This window comes from Lagenorhynchus albirostris, chromosome X (assembly GCF_949774975.1).
Source record: "Lagenorhynchus albirostris chromosome X, mLagAlb1.1, whole genome shotgun sequence".
Classification (NCBI taxonomy): domain Eukaryota; kingdom Metazoa; phylum Chordata; class Mammalia; order Artiodactyla; family Delphinidae; genus Lagenorhynchus; species Lagenorhynchus albirostris.
In genome coordinates this window covers 88,001,425-88,025,681 of record NC_083116.1, presented here as the reverse complement: position 1 = coordinate 88,025,681, position 24,257 = coordinate 88,001,425, and the positions used below count along the sequence as shown (strand labels likewise).

Below are 24,257 nucleotides of genomic sequence, written 5' to 3'. Positions count from 1 at the left end.
AGAATTGGGTATGTCCAAATGAGGAGATAAACATTTCAAATGCATATCCCTTGAGTTTCAGGGAGATGAGGATAGAAAAAAAGCCCTTTAGACCCATCTATACAGGGTCTTCAATGCTGGAATGAAGTGGCTGGACTTAATTCTGGAGGCAATTGCATCTTTTTTTGAGAAAGGGAATGACATGACCCAGGCTAAGCACAATTGAGATCTCATAATTCATGAGGTTTACCCAGAGCACAATTACTGCTGATTGAAATGAATACATAGATGTGCTTTAGGGAGATTCATTTGGCAGAATTGCAGAGAATGGGTTAGAGGGCATCCAGACAAGAGGTAATGAGTCCCTGGCAGTAGCAGGAAGAAGGCAAAGGAGATAGATGAGTTGGATATTAGAAACACTGCAGAAGAAGCTCAGAAAGGGCTTGGGGACTGTTGGGGATGAAAAAGGGAACGGAAGAGGATTCTACAGTTGTGAGCTTGACTTACAGGGGTGGGAAATATGCCATGGTCAGAAATAGAGATATTAGGTGGGGAAGTTGGGTGAGGGGTAATACACACTTTGGAATGGAAGTCTGCAGGTCAGAAAGAAGGTAAAGTTGGGCAGAGGTATCTGGCAGTCTCCTGCATCTAGGAGAGAGGTGAAACACTTGGATGTGGATCAATTCATAAAAGAGCTGGCAGAGGGAAAAGATAAGGTAAAGGTTAGGACAGTGAAGGTACTTTGGGTGTAAGAAGATGATGTCTCCCTCAAGTGCAGGAAGGCTTCTTAGAGGTGGTAGCAAATGTGAGACATCCCAAAAATGGTGAAACAAATGCTTAACTGGTAAGCAGAGGCTGCTTGTTTAGTCCTACCTCTGTCACTTCTAAGCTATGTGAACTTAGAGTCTTTTCCTGTCCTGGGCATTTTTTTTCACGTATAAAATGGGGTTGCTAAATACCATGATTAGAGAGACCTCTTTTAGCTCTGACAGTACATTTTCCTTTGATTGCAGCTTGACTTTAGTGTATGGCCAGTCTTTGGTTCAGCAGAGAAAGGTGAAAAACTTTCTAGGTCAAGGAACAACATAGAAAAGGCAGAGAGGCACATGCAAGGAACGAGAAGTAAACCAATTTGGAACTAGTTGTTTTTCACAACTTGTGCTATCCAACCTAATGATTATTCTGGTTGAAAATTATTATTATGATTGATAATAACACCTCATCTATGTTGTTAAAAGTGCTAGCCATTAAAAGGAAATCTGTGTGACATAGTTTTAACCAGTATTGTACTCCCTGCTAAAGTCAGTACTGAAGGATAAGGACTGCCATCTTTTTATTTATTGGGAAAAGGAAAAGAACAATCATTAAATCCTACTTTGCTTCAGGTACTTTCATATATTTGACTAAAATGCAATTTCCATGAGGGCAAGATTTTCTCTTTAAATCTACTGTATTAACTGCTGTATCACCAATACTTGGAATAGTGCCTAGAATATAGTTGGCACTCGATAAATATTCTTTGAATGACTTGGGAAAATGTATATATATAAAATCTCATTTAATCCTTATAACAAACTTGCAAAAGAGGCATTAGCATTCTGATTATACAGGAGGGAAAAGAATGGCTAAAAGAAGTTATGTAAACTTGTCCAAAGTCATGCTAAGGTCAAACACAATAGACTATAAGCTACATATGGGCAGGGAATGTGTCTGTTTTATTCTTTATGGTATCCCCAGCAGTTAGCTCATTATCTAGATTATAGAAGCACTCAATACATATCTTTCTTAATGTATATGTATAACTGATTCACTTTGCTATACACCTGAAACTAACACAACATTGTAAAGTAACTATACTCTAATAAAAATTTTAAAATATATATCTTTTTATTGAAGTATAGTTCACTTACAATGTTGTGTTAGTTTCTGGTGTACAGCAAAGTGAATCAGATATATATATGTGTGTGTGTGTGTGTGTGTGTGTGTATCTATACATATATATAAACATACATATATACATACATACATATTCTTTTTTAGATTCTTTTCCATTATAGGTTATTACAAAATATTGAATATAGGTCCTGTGCTATATAGTAGGTCCTTGTTTTTTTTATATATATAGTAGTGTGTATGTCTTTTGAATAGGAGGAAGCAAGCAAGCAAACACATACTTGTATGAACACAAATACAATTCATTTTGCCTTATACCAACCACATCATCACCCAAACTCAAAAGAATAATTGAATCTCAAGAATTCATCAGTTGGCCTCACATGTTTGTTGGTTTAAACATTCTGTGATTTTTTTTTATGCAGTTTCACTTGTAGACAGTGGTGGTTCTCCTTCAGTCCTTTTAACCTTTAGATAGTCTCAAGGTCTTCTTTTTGGAGGATGTTTATACCTTCCTTTTGGAGGATGCTTCTTTTTGGAGGATGCTTTAAACTTTTTCTATAAAGAGCCAGGTAGTAAGTATTTTAGGCTTTGAGGGCCATATGTCCTCTGACAGAAATACTCAACTGTGCCATTGTGGTATAAAAGCAACATGTAGATGAATGAAAATGCCTGTATTCCAATAAAACATTATTTACAAAAACAGGTAGCAGGCCAGATTTTGCCACAGACCATAGTTTACCTATCCCTGTTTTATAATAGTATGTCGATTCTTCCATCTCTTGCCTTTCCAGGACTTCTCTAACACTGTGTCAACTGTGAAGCTCCGCCTATCCTTGGTATATTAATACATGACAGGACAAATACAGTTTTAATGAGTTTTAACAGTTAAACCCCTTCCATTTAATAACTGTAGATGGCAGAGGCATAATCACAACAGAGAAAGATCAGCTAGAGAGGGTGGCAGGTAGCCTGGACAAAGCCCCAAAATATGGTTCCTTCTCCTAATCATGTTGGTAGAAGATCTGGACATCAGGTTTGCAGGGAAAAAAACTAGACTTTTTGGCTTTTTTTCATCAGTGAACCTAGAGCTGATCAGATAAAAACAGGCTCACAAATAACCATATCCATAAGAGACTGAATGCAATCTCATACGCCAATTTAGGTGACCATGAAAACTATCAAGTGGACCAATTACTCATATTCTCTACTTTCCTACTTCCCTACAGCAGGATGCGTAAAAAAAAGTCTTGAGTCTTCTTCAAGGAAAAAAAGGGAGAAGACTCAAATCAATAGAAATAGAAATGAAGAAGGAGAGGTAACAACTGACACTGCAGAAATACAAAGGATCATGAGAGATTACTACAAGCAACTACGCCAATAAAATGGACAACCTGGAAGAAATGGACAAAATCTTAGAAATGCACAACCTTCCGAGACTAAACCAGGAAGAAATAGAAAATATGCACAGACCAATCACAAGCACTGAAATTGAAACTGTGATTAAAAATCTTCCAACAAACAAAAGCCCAGGACCAGATGGCTTCACAGGCAAATTCTATCAAACATTTAGAGAAGAGCTAACACCTATCCTTCTCAAAATCTTCCAAAATGAAGCAGAGGGAGGAACACTCCCAAACTCATTCTACGAGGGCACCATCACCCTGATACCAAAACCAGACAAAGATGTCACAAAGAAAGAAAACTACAGGCCAATATCACTGATGAACATAGATGCAAAAATCCTAAACAAAATACTAGCAAAGAGAACCCAACAGCACATTAAAGGGATCATACACCATGATCAAGTGGGGTTTATTCCAGGAATGCAAGGATTCTTCAATATACATAAATCAATCAACGTGATACACCATATTAACAAATTGAAGGAGAAAAACCATACGATCATCTCAATAGATGCAGAGAAAGCTTTTGACAAAATTCAGCACCCATTTATGATAAAAACCCTGCAGAGAGTAGGCATAGAGGGAAGTTTCCTCAACATAATAAAGGCCATATATGGCAAACCCACAGCCAACATGGTCCTCAATGGTGAAAAACTGAAATCATTTCCACTAAGATCAGGAATAAGACTAGGTTGCCCACTCTCACCACTATTATTCAATATAGTTTTGGAAGTTTTAGCCACAGCAATCAGAGAAAAAAAGAAATAAAAGGAATCCAAATCGGAAAAGAAGGAGCAAAGCTGTCACTGCTGGTAAATAACATGATACTATACATAGAGAATCCTAAAGATGCTACCAGAAAACTACTAGAGCTAATCAATAAATTTGGTAAAGTAGCAGGATACAAAAATAATGCACAGAAATCTCTTCCATGCCTACACACTAAGGATGAAAAATCTGAAAGTGATATTAAGGAAACACTCCCATTTACCATTGCAACCAAAAGAATAAAATATCTAGGAATAAACCTACCTAAGGAGACAAAAGACCTGTATGCAGAAAATTATAAGACACTGACGAAAGAAATTAAAGATGATACAAATAGATGGAGAGACATACCAGGTTCTTGGATTGGAAGAAATAACATTGTGAAAATGACTCTACCACCCAAAGCAATCTACAGATTCAATGCAATCACTATCAAACTACCACTGGCAAATTTCATAACTTGTATGGAAACACAAAGGACCCCAAATGGAACAGAATAGGAAGCCCAGAGATAGACCCACGCACATATGGTCACCTTTACTTTGATAAAGGAGGCAAGAATATACAGTGGAGAAAAGACAGCCTCTTCAGTAAGTGGTGCTGGGAAAACTGGACAGCTACCTGTGAAAGAATGAAATTAGAACACTCCCTAACACCATACACAAAAATAAACTCAAAATGGATTAACGACTTAAATGTAAGGCCAGACACTATCAAACTCTTAGAGGAAAACATAGGCAGAACCCTCTATGACATAAATCACGGCAAGATCCTTTTGGACCCACCTCCTAGAAAAATGGAAATAAAAACAAAAATAAACAAATGGGACCTAATGAAACTTAAAAGTTTTTGCACAGCAATGTAAACCATAAACAAGACAAAAAGATAACCCTCAGAATGGGAGAAAATATTTGCAAATGAAGCAACTTACAAAGGATTAATCTCCAAAATTTACGAGCAGCTCATGCAGCTCCATCTCAAAAAATCCCAATCCAAAAATGGGCAGAAGACCTAAATAGACATTTCTCCAAAGAAGATATATAGATTGACAACAAACACATGAAAGAATGCTCAACATCATTAATCATTAGAGAATTGCAAATCAAAACTATAATGAGATATCATCTCACACCGGTCAGAATGGCCACCATCAAAAAATCTAGAAACAATAAATGCTGGAGAGGGTGTGGAGAATAGGGAACCCTCTTGCACTGTTGGTGGGAATGTAAATTGATACAGCCACTATGGAGAACAGTATGGAGCTTCCTTAAAAAACTAAAAATAGAACTACCATATGACCCAGCAATCCCACTACTGGGCATATACCCTGAGAAAACCATAATTCTAAAAGAGTCATGTACCAAAATGTTCATTGCAGCTCTATTTATAATAGCCAGGACATGGAAGCAACCTAAGTGTCCATCGACAGATGGATGGATAAAGAAGATGTGGCACGTATATACAATGGAATATTACTCAGCCATAAAAGGAAACGAAATTGAGTTATTTGTAGTGAGGTGGATGGACCTAGAATCTGTCATACAGAGTGAAGTAAGTCAGAAAGAGAAAAACAAATACTGTATCCTAACACATATATATGGAATCTTAAAAAAAGAAAAGGTTATGAAGAACCTAGGGGCAAGACGTGAATAAAGACGCAGAACTACTAGAGAATGGACTTGAGGATATGGGGAGGGGGAAGGGCAAGCGGTGACAAAGTGAGAGAGTGGCATGGATATATATACACTACCAAACATAAAATAGATAGCTAGTGGGAGGCAGCCGCATAGCACAGGGAGATCACCTCGGTGCTTTGTGACCACCTAGAGGGGTGGGATAGGGAGGGTGGGAGGGAGGGAGATACAAGAGGGAAGAGATATGGGGACATATGTATATGTATAACTGATTCACTTTGTTATAAAGCAGAAACTAACACACCATTGTAAAGCAATTATACTCCAATAAAGATGTTAAAAAAAAATTCTGAGTCCTTCTTATGTGCCATAAGGTGTACTAGGTGCTGAGGACACAACAATGAATATGAAGCAGCTGCTCCCCTCATGGTTCTTGTAGTCCAGTGGTCAGCACATTTTTTTCTGTAATGGGCAAAATAATATTTTTTTGGCTTTTCAGTTGTGACAGTTTCTGTCACAACTACTGAGTTGTGCCATCATAGTGTGAAAGCAGCTATAGACAATATGTAAATGAATAGGCATGGCTCTGTTCCAATAAAACTTTATTTATGGACATTGAAATTTGAGTTTCATATAATTTTCACATGTCATAAAATCCTATTCTTTTTTCCCCAACCATTTAAAAATACATTTTAAAAAACACTCTTAGTAGCAAGCCATCCCCAAAAAGGTGGTGGGTTGGATTTAGCCCATAGGCTGTAGTTGGCCAACTCCTGGTCTGGTGTAATGGGGAAGATAAACATAGAAACAGATTATTTCAACACAATGTGATAAAACCTACTAGAGTTCTATGGGAGACAGAGAAAGTTCACCTAACTCAACCCAAGGCATCAAAGAAAGTACCCTAGAAACATCCCCAGAGCTGAATCTTAATGGTCAATATGAAGGCATTAACTAAGGAAAGGAAGAGGAAAGTATGCTCCAATAGAAAGCAGAGAATGATCAGAGTCAGAGGTGACAAATAGCATGAAATTCTTGGGGAATGGTATTGCTCTAGCACAAAAGACAAGTGTCAGATGAAGTTGCAGGTATGGGTAGGGATGAAGATATACAATGTCTTATTTACCATGCCTCTGGGCAATGAAGGCCACTTACAAGTTTCCAGGAGGGGATTAATATAATTGAATCTGTATTTTAGATTTACTTCTGTGGCAACAGCTTGGCAGACAGATCTGAGACAGTCAAGAGGCTACTGAAATAGTACAGGGGAGAGATGAGAAGGGCAATAGTGGTGAAAATGGAGTGAGGAGTGTAAATTCTGGAAGTGTCTAAGAGGTTAAATCAACATGGCTTAGTGAGGGAGAACAAGGAGTCAAAAATGACTCAGGTTTCTCACTTGGATGGCTAGATGGATGAAAGTACCACCAACTGCTATTGGAAAGGGAGAGAGTTTTATAAACCAGATAATGAGTTCAGATTTACACACATTGCCTTTCAGTTCCTGCTGGGTTTTCCTGTAGAGATGTTTACCAGGCTGCTATGCATATGAGCTTTGGGGAGAGATCAGAACTAGAGATATAGTCGTGAGCACAGAATAGTGGAAAATGATATTTGAGGGCTAGATATTGAAGAGCAGCTGTAAAGGGAATGGGGTATGTGAAAGCTAGAAGGAGTAAGGTTGTTATCAGAGAGTTGAATTTAGTCTTTCTCAGCTGATTCCTGAGAATTAAGCCCGAAGCCCTCAAGACAGTGGTTCTCAAACTGTAAGCTTTACACCTGGAAAGTTTGTTAAAACATATTGCTGAGTACCACCCTCAGAGTTTTGATTCAGTACGTCTATGGTAATGCCCAATAATTTGCATTTCTAACAAGTTTCTAAGTGATGCTCGCCAGTAAGAAACACAGCCCTGAAGAATCCATTGTATGTAATGAATTAACTTCTCTCTTCTGCATCTAGCACACTCCTAGTTATGTGCCATCCTTGGGAAAACTGAGATAATGGTCACTCAACTTATTTTCTTTCTTCTGTGATTCAGATAAGGAACTCCAATGGAGAAAGACTGGAAGGTGTCAGGGTTCCATGATTGAGTCACCAGACTCTAGCCTAGATTAGACATTCAATAAATATTTGTTGACTGAAAGGTTGGCACAGTCCATGGTACAGTCAGGGGAGTGAGCTGCTGATATAGAAGGGTTTATCTCTGAAGTTGAGATCAAGGACCCATAAGACTAAAGTTTGTGATTCTTTACAAGAACAATGAAATCTTTCAGTATGACAGCAGAAACTGGGGTAGAGAAGATGATGGTGAAGCAGGTGCCAAAGTATAAAACAGAAGTGGGAGAATGACCTGCAGGCTGATAGATGACATTGGTAAGGAAATGAAAATGATAAAGCCTGCTTGTCTGAATTTCAAAAGGGATTTTTGTGTGAGTTTAGAAGAATAATGGTTTAGAAGTTGTCTGTGGAAAGCATGCCTAAACCAGGGCATGTGTATATACTATCCATCAAATTGTGTCTTAATTTTATCATTACAACAGTGCCCTGAGACTTTACCCATGTGATAAAAAATAGCGTCTACACATTTTCTCTTTCTGGACAGTTTTGTAATTTCCAGCATAAACAACTTCTTGCTTTCATACATATTTCCTACTAAGGTCATTTCTAAGAATTGTATGTGTTTGGTTGCTATTGTGAATGGGATATATTTCTCCTTATAGCTCCTCATTGGTTAATGTAGTCTACTTTTAAATTAAATTTGTGCTTCTTTGACTTATCCTTTGAACTGGTTGTAACACCTTACAATATCCTTATTACTGTTAAATAAAAATCTTCAACACGTTCATTTTTCTATCGCTATGAGTTAAGATTTTATCTTTTTAAAAATTATCTTTTAACACTTGCAATGAATTGTTATTGTCCAACATTACTGAAGTAATGTTTGATAGAATTTCATTCATAGGTTTTCCATCTAAGTTCAAAAATTGGATAGAGGGCTTCCCTGGTGGCGCAGTGGTTGGGAGTCTGCCTGCCGATGCAGGGGACACGGGTTTGTGCCCCGGTCTGGGAGGATCCCGCATGCTGCGGAGCAGCTGGGCCCGTGAGCCATGGCCGCTGGGCCTGCGCGTCCGGAGCCTGTGCTCCTCAGCGGGAGTGGCCACGGCAGTGAGAGGCCCGCATACCGCAAAAAAAAAAAAAAAAATTGGATAGAATGTTCTTTTTGGAGCAGTTTGTCAGATGTTGGTATCAGAGTGATGCTACCTTCAAAACCAATGTGAATAACTCTTCAAGATGTTCAACTGTATAACACTGCTATAGAATTGAATTTGTCTATTCCTAGAAAGTTTGAAGGAACTTGCTGGTAAATACATCTGACCTTAAAGTATTTGTAGAAGTTTCTCTTTGATGATTGTTTTCTATGTTTCTACAATTACAGGTCCATTTAGTTTGCAACTTCTCAATAATGCTTGCCATTTAATATTTATTAGATATTTTAAATTTCTCTGAGATTTTCAAATTTATTAAGGTACAATTTAGTAGTGTCCTATAATTTAAGAAACCTTTGTATTTGCTCTTATATTCCATTTATCACTTAAATTTTATTTATAATTCATCATTGTTTTCTTGATTAAATTTGCTAGAGGCTTATCTACTTAATTCATCCCCCCATTAAAAAAAAACCTACCCATCGGCTTCATATTATATTGGATTCTTAGTCACATAATTTCATTCTTCATATTTAATAATGAAATATTTAAGGCTATAAATTTACTCCTGAATATTGCTCTCAAAGATTTGATAAGTCGTGATCTCGTTTTTGTTATTTTTTATTAGTCTGCCAGTGTTTCTTTGAGCTAATACTTGCATATAAATTGTGTCCTGAAATATTCATGCAGTTGAAGACTTTTGTTTAAATTTGTTTTCAAGTTTATAAAAGTTTTACATTATCATCAGAGAACAGAGAAAGTGTGTCTACTTGCAAGAGTTTGCAAAGGTTTTCTTTGTGGCATATCAATGATCATTTTTTTAAATGTTACCAGAATATTTGAAAATATAGTGTATTCACTGTCTATAGAATACAGTTTTTGACATTTATTAATTAGACCCTATGAATTATGGTTTTCAAACTTTTAAAGTATATATTTTAGGTCTACTTTATCTGATATAGTTAAATTACGTTAAAGTTTCCCATATAGACATTTATATAATTTTTCTTCTTTTATTGCAGGTTTTTTCTTTACATATTTAGATCCTTTTTTTTCCTCAAAGAATGGTTTCATGAATACAAATCCTTAATATAGTCTGTATCTTCTATCTCTTGGGACCAATGTGATTGTATGGTTATTGGTCCTGTTTTGTTTTCTTTTTTTCAAATAGATAAGTGACATGATTAGATGCTTATTTGGAGAATGGATTGATTGGAAGGAGGTGAGACTACAAGATTAGAAGCCAGTGAGAAGACTATTACAATGGTCCAGGTAAGAAATGATGAACAATTGGATTAAGACAAGGGCTACAGAGAGGTTTTTAGCAAGTAGAATAATCAAGACTTGGAATAACTTGGATTGAAGTGGCTTGAGGCAAGTGAGAAGAGTTGAGGGCAACACCTAGATTTATGACTTAGTTAACCATTATCTAAAGAGCAATATAGGAGGAAGAGCTGGGCTGGCTTTTCAGAATAAGCCATTTTCTGAAGTTCCTTCTTTATATTCATCCACAAACACTCAAGCTCAGACCTAAAGCTCAGTGTTGAATCTTTGTCAGTTGATTGCTTTACTCAAACCAAAGACTTTCTACCTTAGTATAAAACACTAGGCTAAATATTAAATTTCATGGAGATCACATTTCTTTTATGTGCTGAGAGCTCTTTCATAAATTAGAAGAATAACTTGGACCAGGAAAGAAGGAATAATGTCCTACACCATCCCCAGGGTAGTCCATAGGTGAAGGTTAAGTTTTCCACAAGAGGGCAGCATCACCTAATAAATTATGTCATTGAACGCCTCCTCCAATCGGGGTTGAGACGGAGAAGCTGAAAGGGTAGACAACGTAGGTTCTGGGAGCCATAGGACCTGCCACACCATGAAAACCAAAGGGCCCGATTATCTCCAAGGCCATAATTATAGCCACTCTTAAGTGACTGGTAGTGGCAGATGTCACCACAGCAGGGAGAAAGAAGACATGGAGCTCACCAAGGGAGGATGAGTGAGTGACACACCTGAACACTCTCATTCTTAGGACTGGTTCAGAAGCCAATACGGATCATGTCTACATTCCTTCTAAGTGCTGGTACCTCTGTATAACCAATATTTCTCAAGGGGCTTTATTTCCTGTCAGATCTTTTTCACCCCTAATGGTTTCCCAGCAAATCTTGTCTCTGAAGGTTAGGTTGCAAAGCACAATACAGTTTGATGATCTCCTTATTTCATAATGGTGTTTGGTTACCAATTATGCTTCTTTTATACCCTAGGGAAAGGAATGGGACTGAAATTCACTGAGAACCTATTATGTTAAAGGCATTTTACATAAATTGCCTCACTTAATCATCATCCTCCTATATAGGAACTATTATTTCCCATGTGACAGAACCAGGAAGTAGCATACATGTGTCTATCTGATTCTAAAACAAAAACTTCTAAATTCACCAATCTGCCCCTTTAAGAAGCCTTATTTAAAACCTAAACTATGACCTATCCAATACTGAGTCAGTGACAATGTGTCTATTGTATAAGACATTATTTAACATGTCACCTCTTACCTAGGTACATGGGCAGGCATGGCTTAGTCTTATGTAGCAGCAAGTAATATAATAAATCAATGGGATCCTATAAAACTTCACCCTTACTAACTCAAAATCTTTCCCCCTAAGTACTCTCTCCTCGGGATAAATCATTTGCATATAGAGCAGGAGAACAACGGAAAAATTAAAGATGGCTTCTGTGTTTCTGGCTTGGTTGACTAAGGGCATGGTGGTCCCAGTCACTGAGATAAGGAGCTTGCGAGGAGAAGAAGATGATGCATTAGGTTTTGAGCATGTTTTGTGTGAAATGCTTCTGAGACATCTAAGTATAAATGTCTAGTAGAAGTTGGTTATAGGGGTCTGGGGCATTAGAGATCTAGTCATCCACACACAGATGATAATTGAAACTCGGGGACCGGGTGAGATTTTCCATGGTATATTGATGAAATTAGAAAGGGTAGAACTAGGGGAAACACCAACATTTAAGGGATAGGCAGAGGAAGAGCAGGTGGTAGAGGAACCTCATTTTAAAAAGTGAACAGAGAGATAGAAAAAGAACAAGGAAATGGGGTATCTTGAAAGCAGGAGAGTTTCACAAAGAAGGGTGTAATCCAGAGCAACAATGTCAAACGCCATATGTAAGTCATATATGATAAAGACTAGAAATAACCCATTGACTCTGACAACTAGGAGGTAATACATATATTTTGACAGAGTAGTTTCAGTGGACTTCTGGGAGTCAAATTCAGACTGCAGTGGGTGGAAAGCTAAATGGTAGGTGAAGGTAGGTGAAGTAGAAACAGTGAGTATAGACTCGCCTTTTGAGAGACTGGATATGAACAAAAAGAAGAAGATGGGGCAGAAGCCAGAGGAGGAAGTATGAATACAGGAAGACACAAAATTTTTTCTAATAAAAATAATTAAGATGGAAAAACTTAGGCATGTGTATAACATAAAGGAAACTAACAGAAAGGGAGAAGTATGAGCTCCAGGAGTAGAGAACAAAGATACAGCAGCAAAATGAAAGGGAGACCTATGGTAAGCTCACCTATAGGTGGATGCTTTGGCAGCAGTAGAATGACTGTCCTTATCTTCCAAATATGTCCTTGTCTTCCTCCTGCTTGTGCCACTCTACTTACCTAGAAAGCTTTTCCCCTCCTGATGGTTTCTTTGTCAAATTTTACCTGTTTTTTAGCTTAGATTCTACCTCCTCTATGAAGTCTTACCCTAACCATCTCTTCTGACGTGCTTTCTCTTTCTCTTGAACTCTAATAGCAATTTCTGTCTGAACAATTCATTTGACAATCACCCTTCGCCCTGTGGAATCTCCTTTACGGCTTTCTTTAAAAAAATGTATTGCTAATTAATTTGTCTTATGTGTGTCTTTTCTCCCCTGTTAGACAGTACACTCCTCAAGGGCAGGCTTCCTGTCTTAGAGTTTGCCACAGCCTCCAGAGTGCCTACCATGGCTGGGAGTAGGATCTCTTTAAATCTATGTGGTTCAGCAGTGGCAGTCTTTTATGATGGAGGATACAGAAAAACACTGGGTTAGGTAGGCCCTTGGTGTGTATTGAGTCATTTAGTTCTCTCAAAAGCAAATGAGGAGAGTGAGTCTTTCAGAGGTAAAATAAATTTATGCAAGATGACATGGGTAGTATGAGATAGTGCCAGGATTTGAACCAAAGGCCCTTTCTCTTATGCCATTCTGCTTCAGTTGTCTGCAAAATTCTGTTCACATGAAACACCTCTTTCCTTGATATTGATAGAGACATGCCTCTATTGAGGTTTTTCTACCAACCAAGTGGTTTCAGCAGCTCCTGCACCTAATAGCAAATCTCCCTGTGCCTTACCTCCTGACAATCAGCTTGAGGATCCGGAAGGAGCCTTTGATGAGGATGAGGGCCTCTTGGCGGGAGCCATACAATGGTGTGCCATTGATATTCACCAGCTCATCACCAGTCCTCATCTTCTGCGACAAGGCTGCCTTGCCTCCATCTTCAATCTGTGTTGCAGAGGACAAAAAAGAAAGCAGGTGGTGAGGCGATTCCTTCCCCCAAATTCTACTTCCTGGCTCCTCCCAACTTCTGAGCCACAAATAGTCCTGGGGGATGGCACCAAGACCCTCCAGGGAGCAGCTAAGAAGCTGATTATAGGCCATTATTTACTGAAGGCAAATCTTGGGCAAGCCCTTGAGGAAGAAAACAACACAGATATAATGCAATCTTTGCCCTGGAGGAACCAACAGTCCATTTGGGGAGACAAGTACTTCTAAATAAGAAAACGATGTTCGAAGGAACTCCACAGTGTGGGCATGGAATAGCAAATTGTGCACACAAATTAGAGCCAGAAGAACTAGGATTCAGCAAAATGACCTTTGGCAAGTCCTTCTCTCTTTGGGCAGGTTCTGAAGTCTGACAAACTTGAGTGTGAATCTTGGCTCTAGTACTTCCTAGCTCTGTGACTCCAAGCAAGTTACCTAACATCTCCATGTCTCAATGGCCCCATATGTGAAATACAGATAATAAGCAACCCTACCTCACAGGGTTGTTAGTATGTGAAGGATCTGGGAGCAAGGGGTTGACTCTGAAGACCCTGAAGGTGGCTTCCAGCTCAACCTTCTGTGAGTGGAATTGCAAATCCAAAAGATACAAAGTAACTGATCATTTATCTATATCTCTTCAACAAGTATGTTGTTGACAGTGGGCACTGACCAAATGCTGGGAACATGGGTGTTCACTGTTCCACCATAGCCTACAGTATTTCCATTGGTCAAGGGCAATCTTGGCAGGAATGTAGTCAGGCTGGGGCGTGGGCATTGAAAGCAAAGGAAGAAATAATAGCCACTAGGGTAGGCAAAAGCAAAGCAAAGCAGAATGTTCCCCCAAGGATCCTTACTTACGGCTACTTTTGTATGTGACATTTCTTCTACTACAAAGGTGAGTTCCACCTATTGGAACATCAATTCCATCCATGGTGGTAGGAGTCATCTCATCCATCCATTAATCCATCCTCAAGATTTTGGTTAATTTCTAGTATGCAGGGGACAACGTGCTTAGTGCTAGAGATACAGAAATGAACAAAGTACACATAGCTCCCAGATTCAGGGGTGGGTTACCATCTAAAGTTCATATGTCCATGGAGCTGGGCAGGTGAAAAAAGGTCCAACCCACTAATGGAATCAGGAAGAGGTGTTTGTTTGTTTCTCTCAGAAGCAAAAGATTTGAGGATGATTAAACCATACAATTCTTAGGGAAAGGCAGGTTCTAAATGGCGCAACTAAGGGCTGGTCTTTGCTGCAGGTGTTTTTACATTTACTTCTACTCTTGTTCCAATCTTTCTTTCAGTCCTTTATAGCATCCCTCCAATCTATCCCCACACCATGTAAGTTAGAATATTGCTGAGCTTTAGGTTGGCCAGCTCATGTGCAATTTGGCAGATGAGACCTCCTGAGTTCAGAAAAATATGTTAATTCAGGATTTTAAAAATCCCATCAAATAAATTGAAATTCTGAGTTAAATCACAGACTGTTATTAAATTTATTGCTGCTAACCCAACAATTTTTTTAAATTAACCTTTGTCTGACAAATCATAGGTTAGCCAAGTGACATTGAATATATATATATATACCTTTGTTCCAATACCTGGGCCACCACTCGAGACAAAACAAGCCAATATTGGTAAATGGGGAACAACTCTCAGCAAATTAAGTAGGATCACACTCTTATTTCCATTGTCATTATCATTATTACTTCACAGTCACTGCTACCAAAAGAAAAAGAAGAAGAAGCAAAGCGCTGTACTTGAATTTCAGAAGTTCTGTTTGAATGATTCATTCCTTTGGCATCCATGGAAGGCCCTCAGCATCAGGCAGGACTTTCAACAGGCATCATCAGCCATTTGAAAGGGCTTCCTTAGGCTAACAAAGAACCACAAACAAGAGTCTAACTAATGAATGTTAATAGATATTTCCTGTTGATGTACATTAGTCTTAATTCACTCTACCCATTTTTAAATTCATATAACTCAATTATCCATATTACTGTTAACCGTGGCAAGTCTTTCCTTCAATATGTATTGATATTAAGTACCACCTCAGGTTAATTAAGCACTTTGTTACATCAATAAGATTTGTTTATTCTAGACCAGAAAATGAAAGAGGGGTACCTTTTAAACTAAAATGCTTAATTATGGCTGCAGCAAAAGATCAGGCATTTTGCATTCCCTACTGCCACTTTGTTTGCCACTATCTGAATCCTTGCAGGGACTCTTTCTTGGACTATAGCCTCAAGCCAATTGTCCATGCCCCTTTTTCTGTTCCATGCCCTTTCTCAGTCACCAGCAGCATCACCTTCAGAACATGAATAATAATAACTCCATTTTAGCACAAGTTTGAGGGTTCGCAGACAACAAACCAGCAAATTATGGCACCAAATCCCAAAGTACAGACAGGTCCAGATCAGGAAATGAAACTCCATTTGGTTGAAGAGCTCTTGGACTATACCCCAAACTAGCCCTTTCCCAAACCCAGGGCATTTACTGAGCTATACAACAGATTCCTTCTTATTCCTCCTAACTTTTGGACTCTTTTAAAAAATATTGCTCACAGGTCTTCCTCCTCCCCCCTCCACCTCTAGATTCCTGGGATCCAGCATGTCTTCCATTTATTGTTTGGCATCCTGATAGCCAGTTCTCCAGGTCGATGGCTCAACCACATATTTGTTTATATAGAAGATAAAGCAGCTGTTCATTTTTCTAGCAAGGAAAAGGAATGAAAAGGAAAGGAAAGGGAAGGGAGGGGAGGGGAGGGGAGGGGAAAGGAAGAAGGGAGGGGAGGGGAAGGGAAGAAGGAAGGGAGGGGAAACAATATGTATATTCTCCTATAAAAGATTTTTTTCCCCTTCCCACTGTGCCACTCGTAACTCTGGCTGGGGCACAGAAGAGGTGTTAATCAACAAACATGTTGAGAATAACATGTCCTTCTTGAGAGGGCTGTATAGCATCATTTGATGCTGTCCATTCAGTAAGGCTGGTCAACTTTCCAGCTCTTCCTGAATCAGCCCTTCAGGGTGGCTTTCTTGTTTCATTTGAAGTGTTGTGAGTTCTCAGATTGGACCCAGACGCATTGGAATGTCAGTATAAACACACACCACAAAGCCCAATGTAAACGATGGTTAACTTATGTGTCATTTTGGATTATCCAAGTGATTGCTGGGCTAGCAGTGAGTGGTCCAAGTAATTGAAAATTGATTGCATAAAGGTCATATAGCCAAAAGCCAGCTGTTGCCTGGAAAGTTGGGAAGAGCTGATTGACCTTGGACAAGTCCCTTTCCCCTCTTTTGGCCTCTTTCACCCTTACTGGTAAAACGTGGGGGTCTGACTAGATGGTCTCTGACGACCTGTGGAGCTCTGACATTCAGTGACCTATGTACAGTTAGCAAAGTCATGCATTACCATTCTGCTGACACAGATAATCCCACTGTGCTTTGCCTTCACCTACGTTTCACTCCTTCGAAACTAATCAACATCAATCTCTCATTTCCCTGTGGTCTTTAACCATTGTTTCAGAGTGGTCCATCAAGGTTTGAACACTTATAAAAGCACAGTTGGGACACTGAGAGAAAGAGATTCCTGAAGCCCCATTTTGTGCTAATGAGCTGATGAATTGGAAATTTTTGATGGATCTTCTATGAAGCACGAAGTGCTCTAATAACTGTCAACAAAGTGACAAATTGGCCGCTTGAGAGTAAAGGCAAAGGAAAATGGACCTAACAGTACTTACTGGCTTTCTAGTAGCTTTTATACTAAATAAAAGATACTAGCAGATACTTGCTTGGGTCTCTTGACTAAACTAGGAAATATGAGAAAGTGAAGGAAAGAAAAGTTAAGCCAGGTTTATCTTGGGGGAAAAACGCATCAGCAGGAGACATACCATCTGCAACAATAACCAGCAAGTATTGAATGCTTATTACAATAGTGTAAGAGCAGTATTAAAAGTCAATGGCATGATTGTGAATACCTCTGCTTGCTACAATAAATTTATTAGAAAAACTAGGCATTAACTGAAACTTTGTTGGCCAGTTCTAGGAGCTTCTGGCCAAATTATGCCACGGCGCATGTTCCGCAGGATGTTCCGGCATTCCACGGGTTCATCTGGTTGGCTGAATCCACAGATGCAAAATCCCATGCACAGGGGGGGCCACCTGTAAGATACTTGAGCTTCCATGGATTTTGGTATCCACGTGGGGGTCTTAGAACCAATCTCTCACGGATACCTAGGGACCACTGTACCCGCCCGTTCTCCTACCTCCACCAGCGTGTCCATTGTCTAAGAAGGCAAATAACATAGTTAATTGTATGAATTGATTTTTTTTACTACATAAATGGAAAAGGTCCACCTAGAATACAATAGTTATATTGCTTTTTTAAAATAAGTATATCCTCTGAATGTCTTTTTATCACTTTTTGAAAGATTTTCAAGTTTTTAGTAACACTCCAGACACCAATTCAGCAATTTGGCCTTTTCTGGGGAATCAATAGAGAGAAAATGTAGAGATGGAGATAATCTGTCTTTGAGAAGTTTAACTATTAGGAAGTAGGATCATCAAATAATAAAGTCTGTGCTTATTCTGAAACTTAGTTTGACTTGAACAGACCACAAGTTGGGGGCTGTTTCTGATCTGCCCTCTCTTACCCCATTGGTAGCCCTTAGAATCTGACCATGCTAGGAGAGATCAATCAGAGTGACCTGGAAAAGGGAGATACAGGCTTTGAAACCTCTGTGATCTCTTTCTTTGCCATGACTTTCAACCGTCTGATCCTGGGTTGCAGACAAACTGCCTGCCCTAACTTGTTTCTTTTAGCAACTTTCTCCCTTTAAAATTCCTCCCAAATTCCAAAGTAGTCTAGATTTGAAAAATAAGAAATTGCTGTTCCTAATTTCATCTTCTCTACCTTACCCCAGCTTCCCAAAAGGCAAAACAGAAAACAAAAACCTCTCTCAAATAAATGAGAATTCAAAAACATCACCCAATTAAAAAGATGTAAGTAGGCATGGTTCTAAATAGTAAGTCCTATATGGAACTAGACTGAGGAGGTGGACATCAAAGGAAAAGATATTCTTTACCTTACCAGCTAAGAATCCTACAAGGGGCTGCCCCAGAATGTTCAGTTCTGTGGATCACGCCCATCGGCTCTCTTGACCTTGGACCAAGGGAGCTATGCTGTGCCCCACAGTATGACCTATCCTTACAGACAGCTCCTTCCTCCCCAGCTGCTTAATTACCATCTATTTTACTAATCCTCACAAGGAAAGCTCTCTAAGCTCCAAATCATTAAATTTCCCCAGGGATTACCCCAAGTCAAATTCTAAGTATCTTTGCCAAAAAGTCAGTCCAGAGCCAAGCTCAGCTCTAGGAACTTGGTAATGAGAAAAGGGATAGGGAGTCAAGAGTACTGTACCCTACATCAGCGACCAAAAGCAAGTCTGTCTTTGCTCCTACCAAGTCAGATCAGTCTTGCTGTCTCTCTAAGTCAGGCAAGGGAGAACAAACACCACTGTGCAAGAGCAAACTCAGAGTTTCTTACATTATCAGCAAATATGCTCATTGGGGTCCTCTTCACACTTTGTCAACTCTAGCCATTTGTTAACACTGAAGTCTTTTGCTGACATTAATGTTATCAGTGTTTGTCAAAAATGTTATTTAGCCTTTGGTGGTTTAGAACAGTAGTCTCCAGGGTGGATTTATATATCCCAGGCTATGCACAAATGATCTACTGGAAAGGGTGATAATGGAAGTTCTGTTTATATTTATCTAATTTTTAAAAAACCAAACTTTATTAGGGGGCTTCCCTGGTGGCGCAGTGGTTGAGAGTCCGCCTGCCGATGCACGGGACACGGGTTCATGCTCCGGTCCGGGAAGATCCCGCATGCCGCGGAGCAACTGGGCCCGTGAGCCACAATTACTGAGCCTGCGCGTCTGGAGCCTGTGCTCCGCAACAAGAGAGGCCGCGATAGTGAGAGGCCCGCGCACCGCGATGAAGAGTGGCCCCCCCGCTCGCGCAACTAGAGAAAGCCCTCGCACAGAAACAAAGACCCAACACAGCCAAAATAAATAAATAAATTTAAAAAAAAAACAAAACTTTATTAGTATTTAATATTGGTGGTGGTAGATTGTATCATCCATAAATAAAATTATGTATATTGGGGAAACATGCTCAAAACATTTTTACTGATATAAATTTTTACTAAAAATTTTTTGGCCAGATCATAGACTTCAATGAGAGGGCTAAAACCATAAAGCTTTCAGAAGAAAACATAGGAGAATATCTTTATGACCTTGAGGTGGGCAAAGTTTTATGGGCAGGATACAAAAAGCAATAATCATAAAAGATATAGTGTTATATTGGAGTTCATCAAATTAAAAAATAAGTTCATTTAAAATGTCACTGAAAAAGTGAAAAGCCAAGCCACAGATTGGAAACATATTCATAATACGTATATCTGACAGAGGACTTACATTCAGAATATAAAAAGAAATACAAATCAATTAGAAAAACACAACCAATTGGCAAAAGACTTGAACAGGAACTTCACTAAAAAGGTATGTACAGCAATATGAACTCCACATTTCTGGTGGGAGTGTAAAATTGTACAACCACTTTGGAAATCTGTGTACCTAATCTAGCACCTAGAAATTCCATACCTAAGTATCCCCAAGAGAAAGTAGCATATGTGTCCACAAAAAAAAGGACTTGATTATTCATAGCAGCTTTATTCACAATAGACAAAAACTAGGAATAATCCAAGACATACCTACACACAAAGTAGCACACTTCATAAAAATAAAGAAAGAACAAACTACTGATACATGCAACGAAACGGATGCCTAGCAAAATATTACACTGAGTGAAAGAGACCAGACTGAAACAATACATACTGTATGATTCCATTTTACTTAAAGGACAAGAACAGACAAAACTCATCTATGGTGATAAAACTCAGACTAGTAGTTACCTTGAAAGGGTGTACTGACTGTGAAGGCACATGAGCATAAGTTTCAGGGGTGCTGGAAATGTTTTACATGTTAATCTGGGAACTGATTACATGGAAATATACACATCTAAAAATTCACTGATGGCTTCCCTGGTGGTGCAGTGGTTGAGAGTCCGCCTGCCAATGCAGGGGACACGGGTTCGTGCCCCGGTCAGGGAGGATCCCACATGCCGTGGAGCGGCTGGGCCCGTGAGCCATGGCCGCTGGGCCTTGCGCATCCGGAGCCTGTGCTCCGCAATGGGAGGGGCCACAGCAGTGAGAGCCGCGCATACCGCAAAAAAAAAAAAAAATTCACTGAGATATGTGTTTTTTATATATATGTATTATATATATATATATATAAAATTCCTTAATTTAAGAAAGAATTTTAAAAATTAAGAACTCTACACTATACAGATTATATTTCTGAGGTAGGGCCCAAGGATTGGGCACTATTTTCACATACTCATAGCTTTAATCAAGGCAAAAACATCTCACTTAAAGGGTAAGTCTTTACAATAGGCCTATAATTTATGAATTTGCCCATTGTTCCACTGGGCTTTGAGACAGTATTCATCTGCTCTTCTTCCTACACCCACCCTTCCAATAAGGTGGATGATTTATGTAGGAAATAAAAATGAAGACAAACATTTTGTTTTCCTTACCTGCCAACTGGTAAAGATGAAAAGTGTTTTTTTAAATCACCAGCCAGTTTCTATCTTGACATATCATAAAACCGGAATCAATCCCTCATCTTATCTTGGAGCCATCCACTTCTGTTCCTCCTGTCTCTCCCAGATACCTCTCTTTGTCATGGTCCCTAGGGTTCCTGCTACCCACTCTGAGAAGCAGAACTTTAGGTCAGGCCATTGTCTCAGAGGCAACAATCTCTTATTCAGGTATCATTACTGCTTCCTATTGGATTACCTATGCTTCTTAGCTGTCTAATAAGCTATGAATTTCAGTGGTACAAGTGAGCAAAGAACCTTGCAAAGCTGATGTGGTAGAAGGAGTTCAGGGAGGACCGGGGTTGAAGAAACTTGACAAAAGGATATGGTAGCATGTTAAGGACTTTGCTCCTGACTTCTAGAAGCAGTTACCAGCAAGAGTTCACTGTATACAACCATGATATAAGCTCCCCTGTATAGGGTTAAAACATAAGTCTAAAACAAACCAGAAAGTCCATGATGCCACCCAGCATTAAGAGAGTACAGTATGCAGATCTAGCTGCTGAGCCCAGGGGGCTGAAAAGACAAAACAGTCTTTTATATACCACCTAATATAAAAACACTGTAAATAGGACACATTAATATATTGGCGTTTATGAACTGTGCATGAATGCTTGTAAGAAATGCCCAAATTAAAAATAAAAGTGGGTGTTACTTTTATCACCAGATTACTACACAGAGATGGAAATTATTCTTCTTGGATTAATATAATCTTTCTTTCTCTAGTACCAACCTATTTTTGATGTTAAAACTATTCTTCAAGTTGATCAAAAGTGTCTTTTTAACTTTCCAGCTGAATGTGAATGGGTTAGATACAGCCTTCCAGCCCAAGAGAATGTGATTAACTATCTAGAATCTGAACCATCCCATAGCCAAGTTCACTCAATAACTCATTTCTGGTTCCCTGAAGCCATTTATTTATAAGCCATTATGCAAAAAGCTAAAGACAGTTTCTAAAGAGTGCACATACCCCACATTAGTCATTTCTGACTAGAAAAAGACCAAAGGACTAACACCCTTCAGGGAAGGGACAAAAGGCTGCCTCTGGAAACCACTAGGCCAGCTCTACCGCCTGGAACCCACTTGTCCAACTTCCTAGGCACCTGTGTGCCCTCTACCAGACGTGGACCAAGGGGTTGCAGCGGGGTGGGGGGGCGATGGGGGGCTTGCTTCCTATTGCCCACAGCTGGGCCCCTGCATTCTGCTCCCAGAACATTGTTTGCCTCTGCCCAGGTCCCCTTCCCCCAGCAGTGATTTGAATCTTTGGTCTTCACTTAGCCCTTGGAACAGTATTAGATAAAGAGGGGGGAAAAGAGGCATTTAATTTCCTCTCATCCTTCTGCATAACTGCTACCAAAGCAAACAACTCCCACAGAAATAACCTACCAAGGTATATATACATGTTGCAAAGGGAATAACAATACCATTCCTTACTGACCCTAGGACAGATCCAATTTTAAATTAAACCGGCACACTTGCCGCTGCTTTCACATAGTGCTGCAAATCTGGGAACAAGTAAGCCACCCATACTGTTGTGTTCCAAGCTACTGTCCTGTTCACGTGGTGGCTGAGAAGTGACATACCATCTCTTTTCCGCTCAGTGAGATGCGTCAATAACAGAAAACAAAACTGAGTTTCCACAAATGAAAAAACCTAAAGGGAGAGAAAATGTACTCAATTGTTCGTGTGTTAGTGTTGGATAGGGACTCTTACATCAGAGCACATTTCGCTTTGCAATGCCAGGATTTGTTGGGGAAGAAAATAAGGAGGAAATAATGGGCATTTGAGTTCAAGGTCTGAGGAATCAACAAGGGTAAAGCAGTACAGAAGCCTTTCTCCTGATTAGCAGGCTTGCTTTTCAGGTTAAGGCTCGATGAAAAGAAATAACCAAACTTTTACCTCCTGCCCTACTCACTCCCCCACTTAAGATTTTAAACACAAAGGCAGAGCCCTGCCCCTTCCCCTTGACCCTTCTGACAGTGGACTCCACAAACCTAGGCACTGAGGGTGTTTCTCATAGCCAAGGTCACTCTGGTGCTTTTCCTCCTCCCTCCAAGCTTTCTCCAGCCCTCCCTAACCATTTCCCTTGTGTACACACTCACTCTTCCATCCCCACCTCTCTCTCCCCCAAGAATTTGAGCTTTCATTCTCTGTTTTAACCCCCACATCCACCCCCCTCCGCCAGTGCCTCTTCCTGGGTTTCTTATGGGTAAATATCAAGCAGCCCTATCATTAACATCTGGCACTTATGTTTACTAATTGAATCAGAGAGACCAAGGAATGATTCTTACAGTGTAAATAGCAACAGATTAGAAGCCCTACACAACCTGGCTATGTCTGCCTTTCTGGTCTCATTTCCTACATGTACTGCAGTCATACCAAACTTTCTGTTCTTCAGAGAGGTCAAGCCAATCCTCACCTCAGGACCTTTGCATTTGCTGTTCTCTCGGTTGAGAACATTCTTTCTTAGATCTTTATGTAGCTCCTTTCATCATTCAGTTATCAGCTCAAATGCCACCTCCTCAGAGAGGCCTTTCCTGACCACCAATATCAAGTAGATTCCTTCTTTGTTTCCCCCACCCCAATCCCCATCATTCTCCATCACGTTACCTTGTCTTATTTTCTTCACAGAATTTATCATTTTGCATTATTTTATTTATTCCTATATGTGTTTACTTTCTGTCAGGATACTTGCATTATAGTCGGAGAGAGAGTCAGACAATGTCTTTTTACAGTTCTATCACTGGACCTAGGAAAACAAACGTCTGTATTGAGTACATAGTATTTGCTCAATAACTGTTGAAATTAGAATTAGAAGGGACCTCAGGATATCGCCCCACTCATTTGCCTGATTCTGGACAAATAACATTATTTTCACTTTTCCGATCATGTAACTGAGGTTCAGGGATGTTACGTGACTTGCCCAAGATAGAGAATCTGTTAGGCTTCAGATATTTTCTTCTGCAAGGTTTTGTGACAAAGCAGTTTTGTTCTCCATGGGTATATTGCTAGTCATGATCCTTAACTAGAAACGCAGAGTTTTGGTTAAAGAGGCACTTTAGGTTTCCAAGCCTTTTAAA

The 24,257-nt window shown here is 39.5% G+C and overlaps 1 protein-coding gene across 2 annotated transcripts in view; it reads right to left on the bottom strand.

Annotated features, from left to right (window-relative positions):
- Positions 1-24,257, bottom strand: part of SHROOM4 (shroom family member 4) — a 217,140-nt gene that overhangs the window by 98,218 nt on the left and 94,665 nt on the right. For both annotated transcript variants that reach the window (XM_060137396.1, XM_060137399.1), the window contains exon 2: positions 13,269-13,420. In XM_060137396.1, coding sequence (XP_059993379.1) covers positions 13,269-13,420 — 152 coding nt within the window. The remainder of the gene's footprint in view (positions 1-13,268; positions 13,421-24,257) is intronic.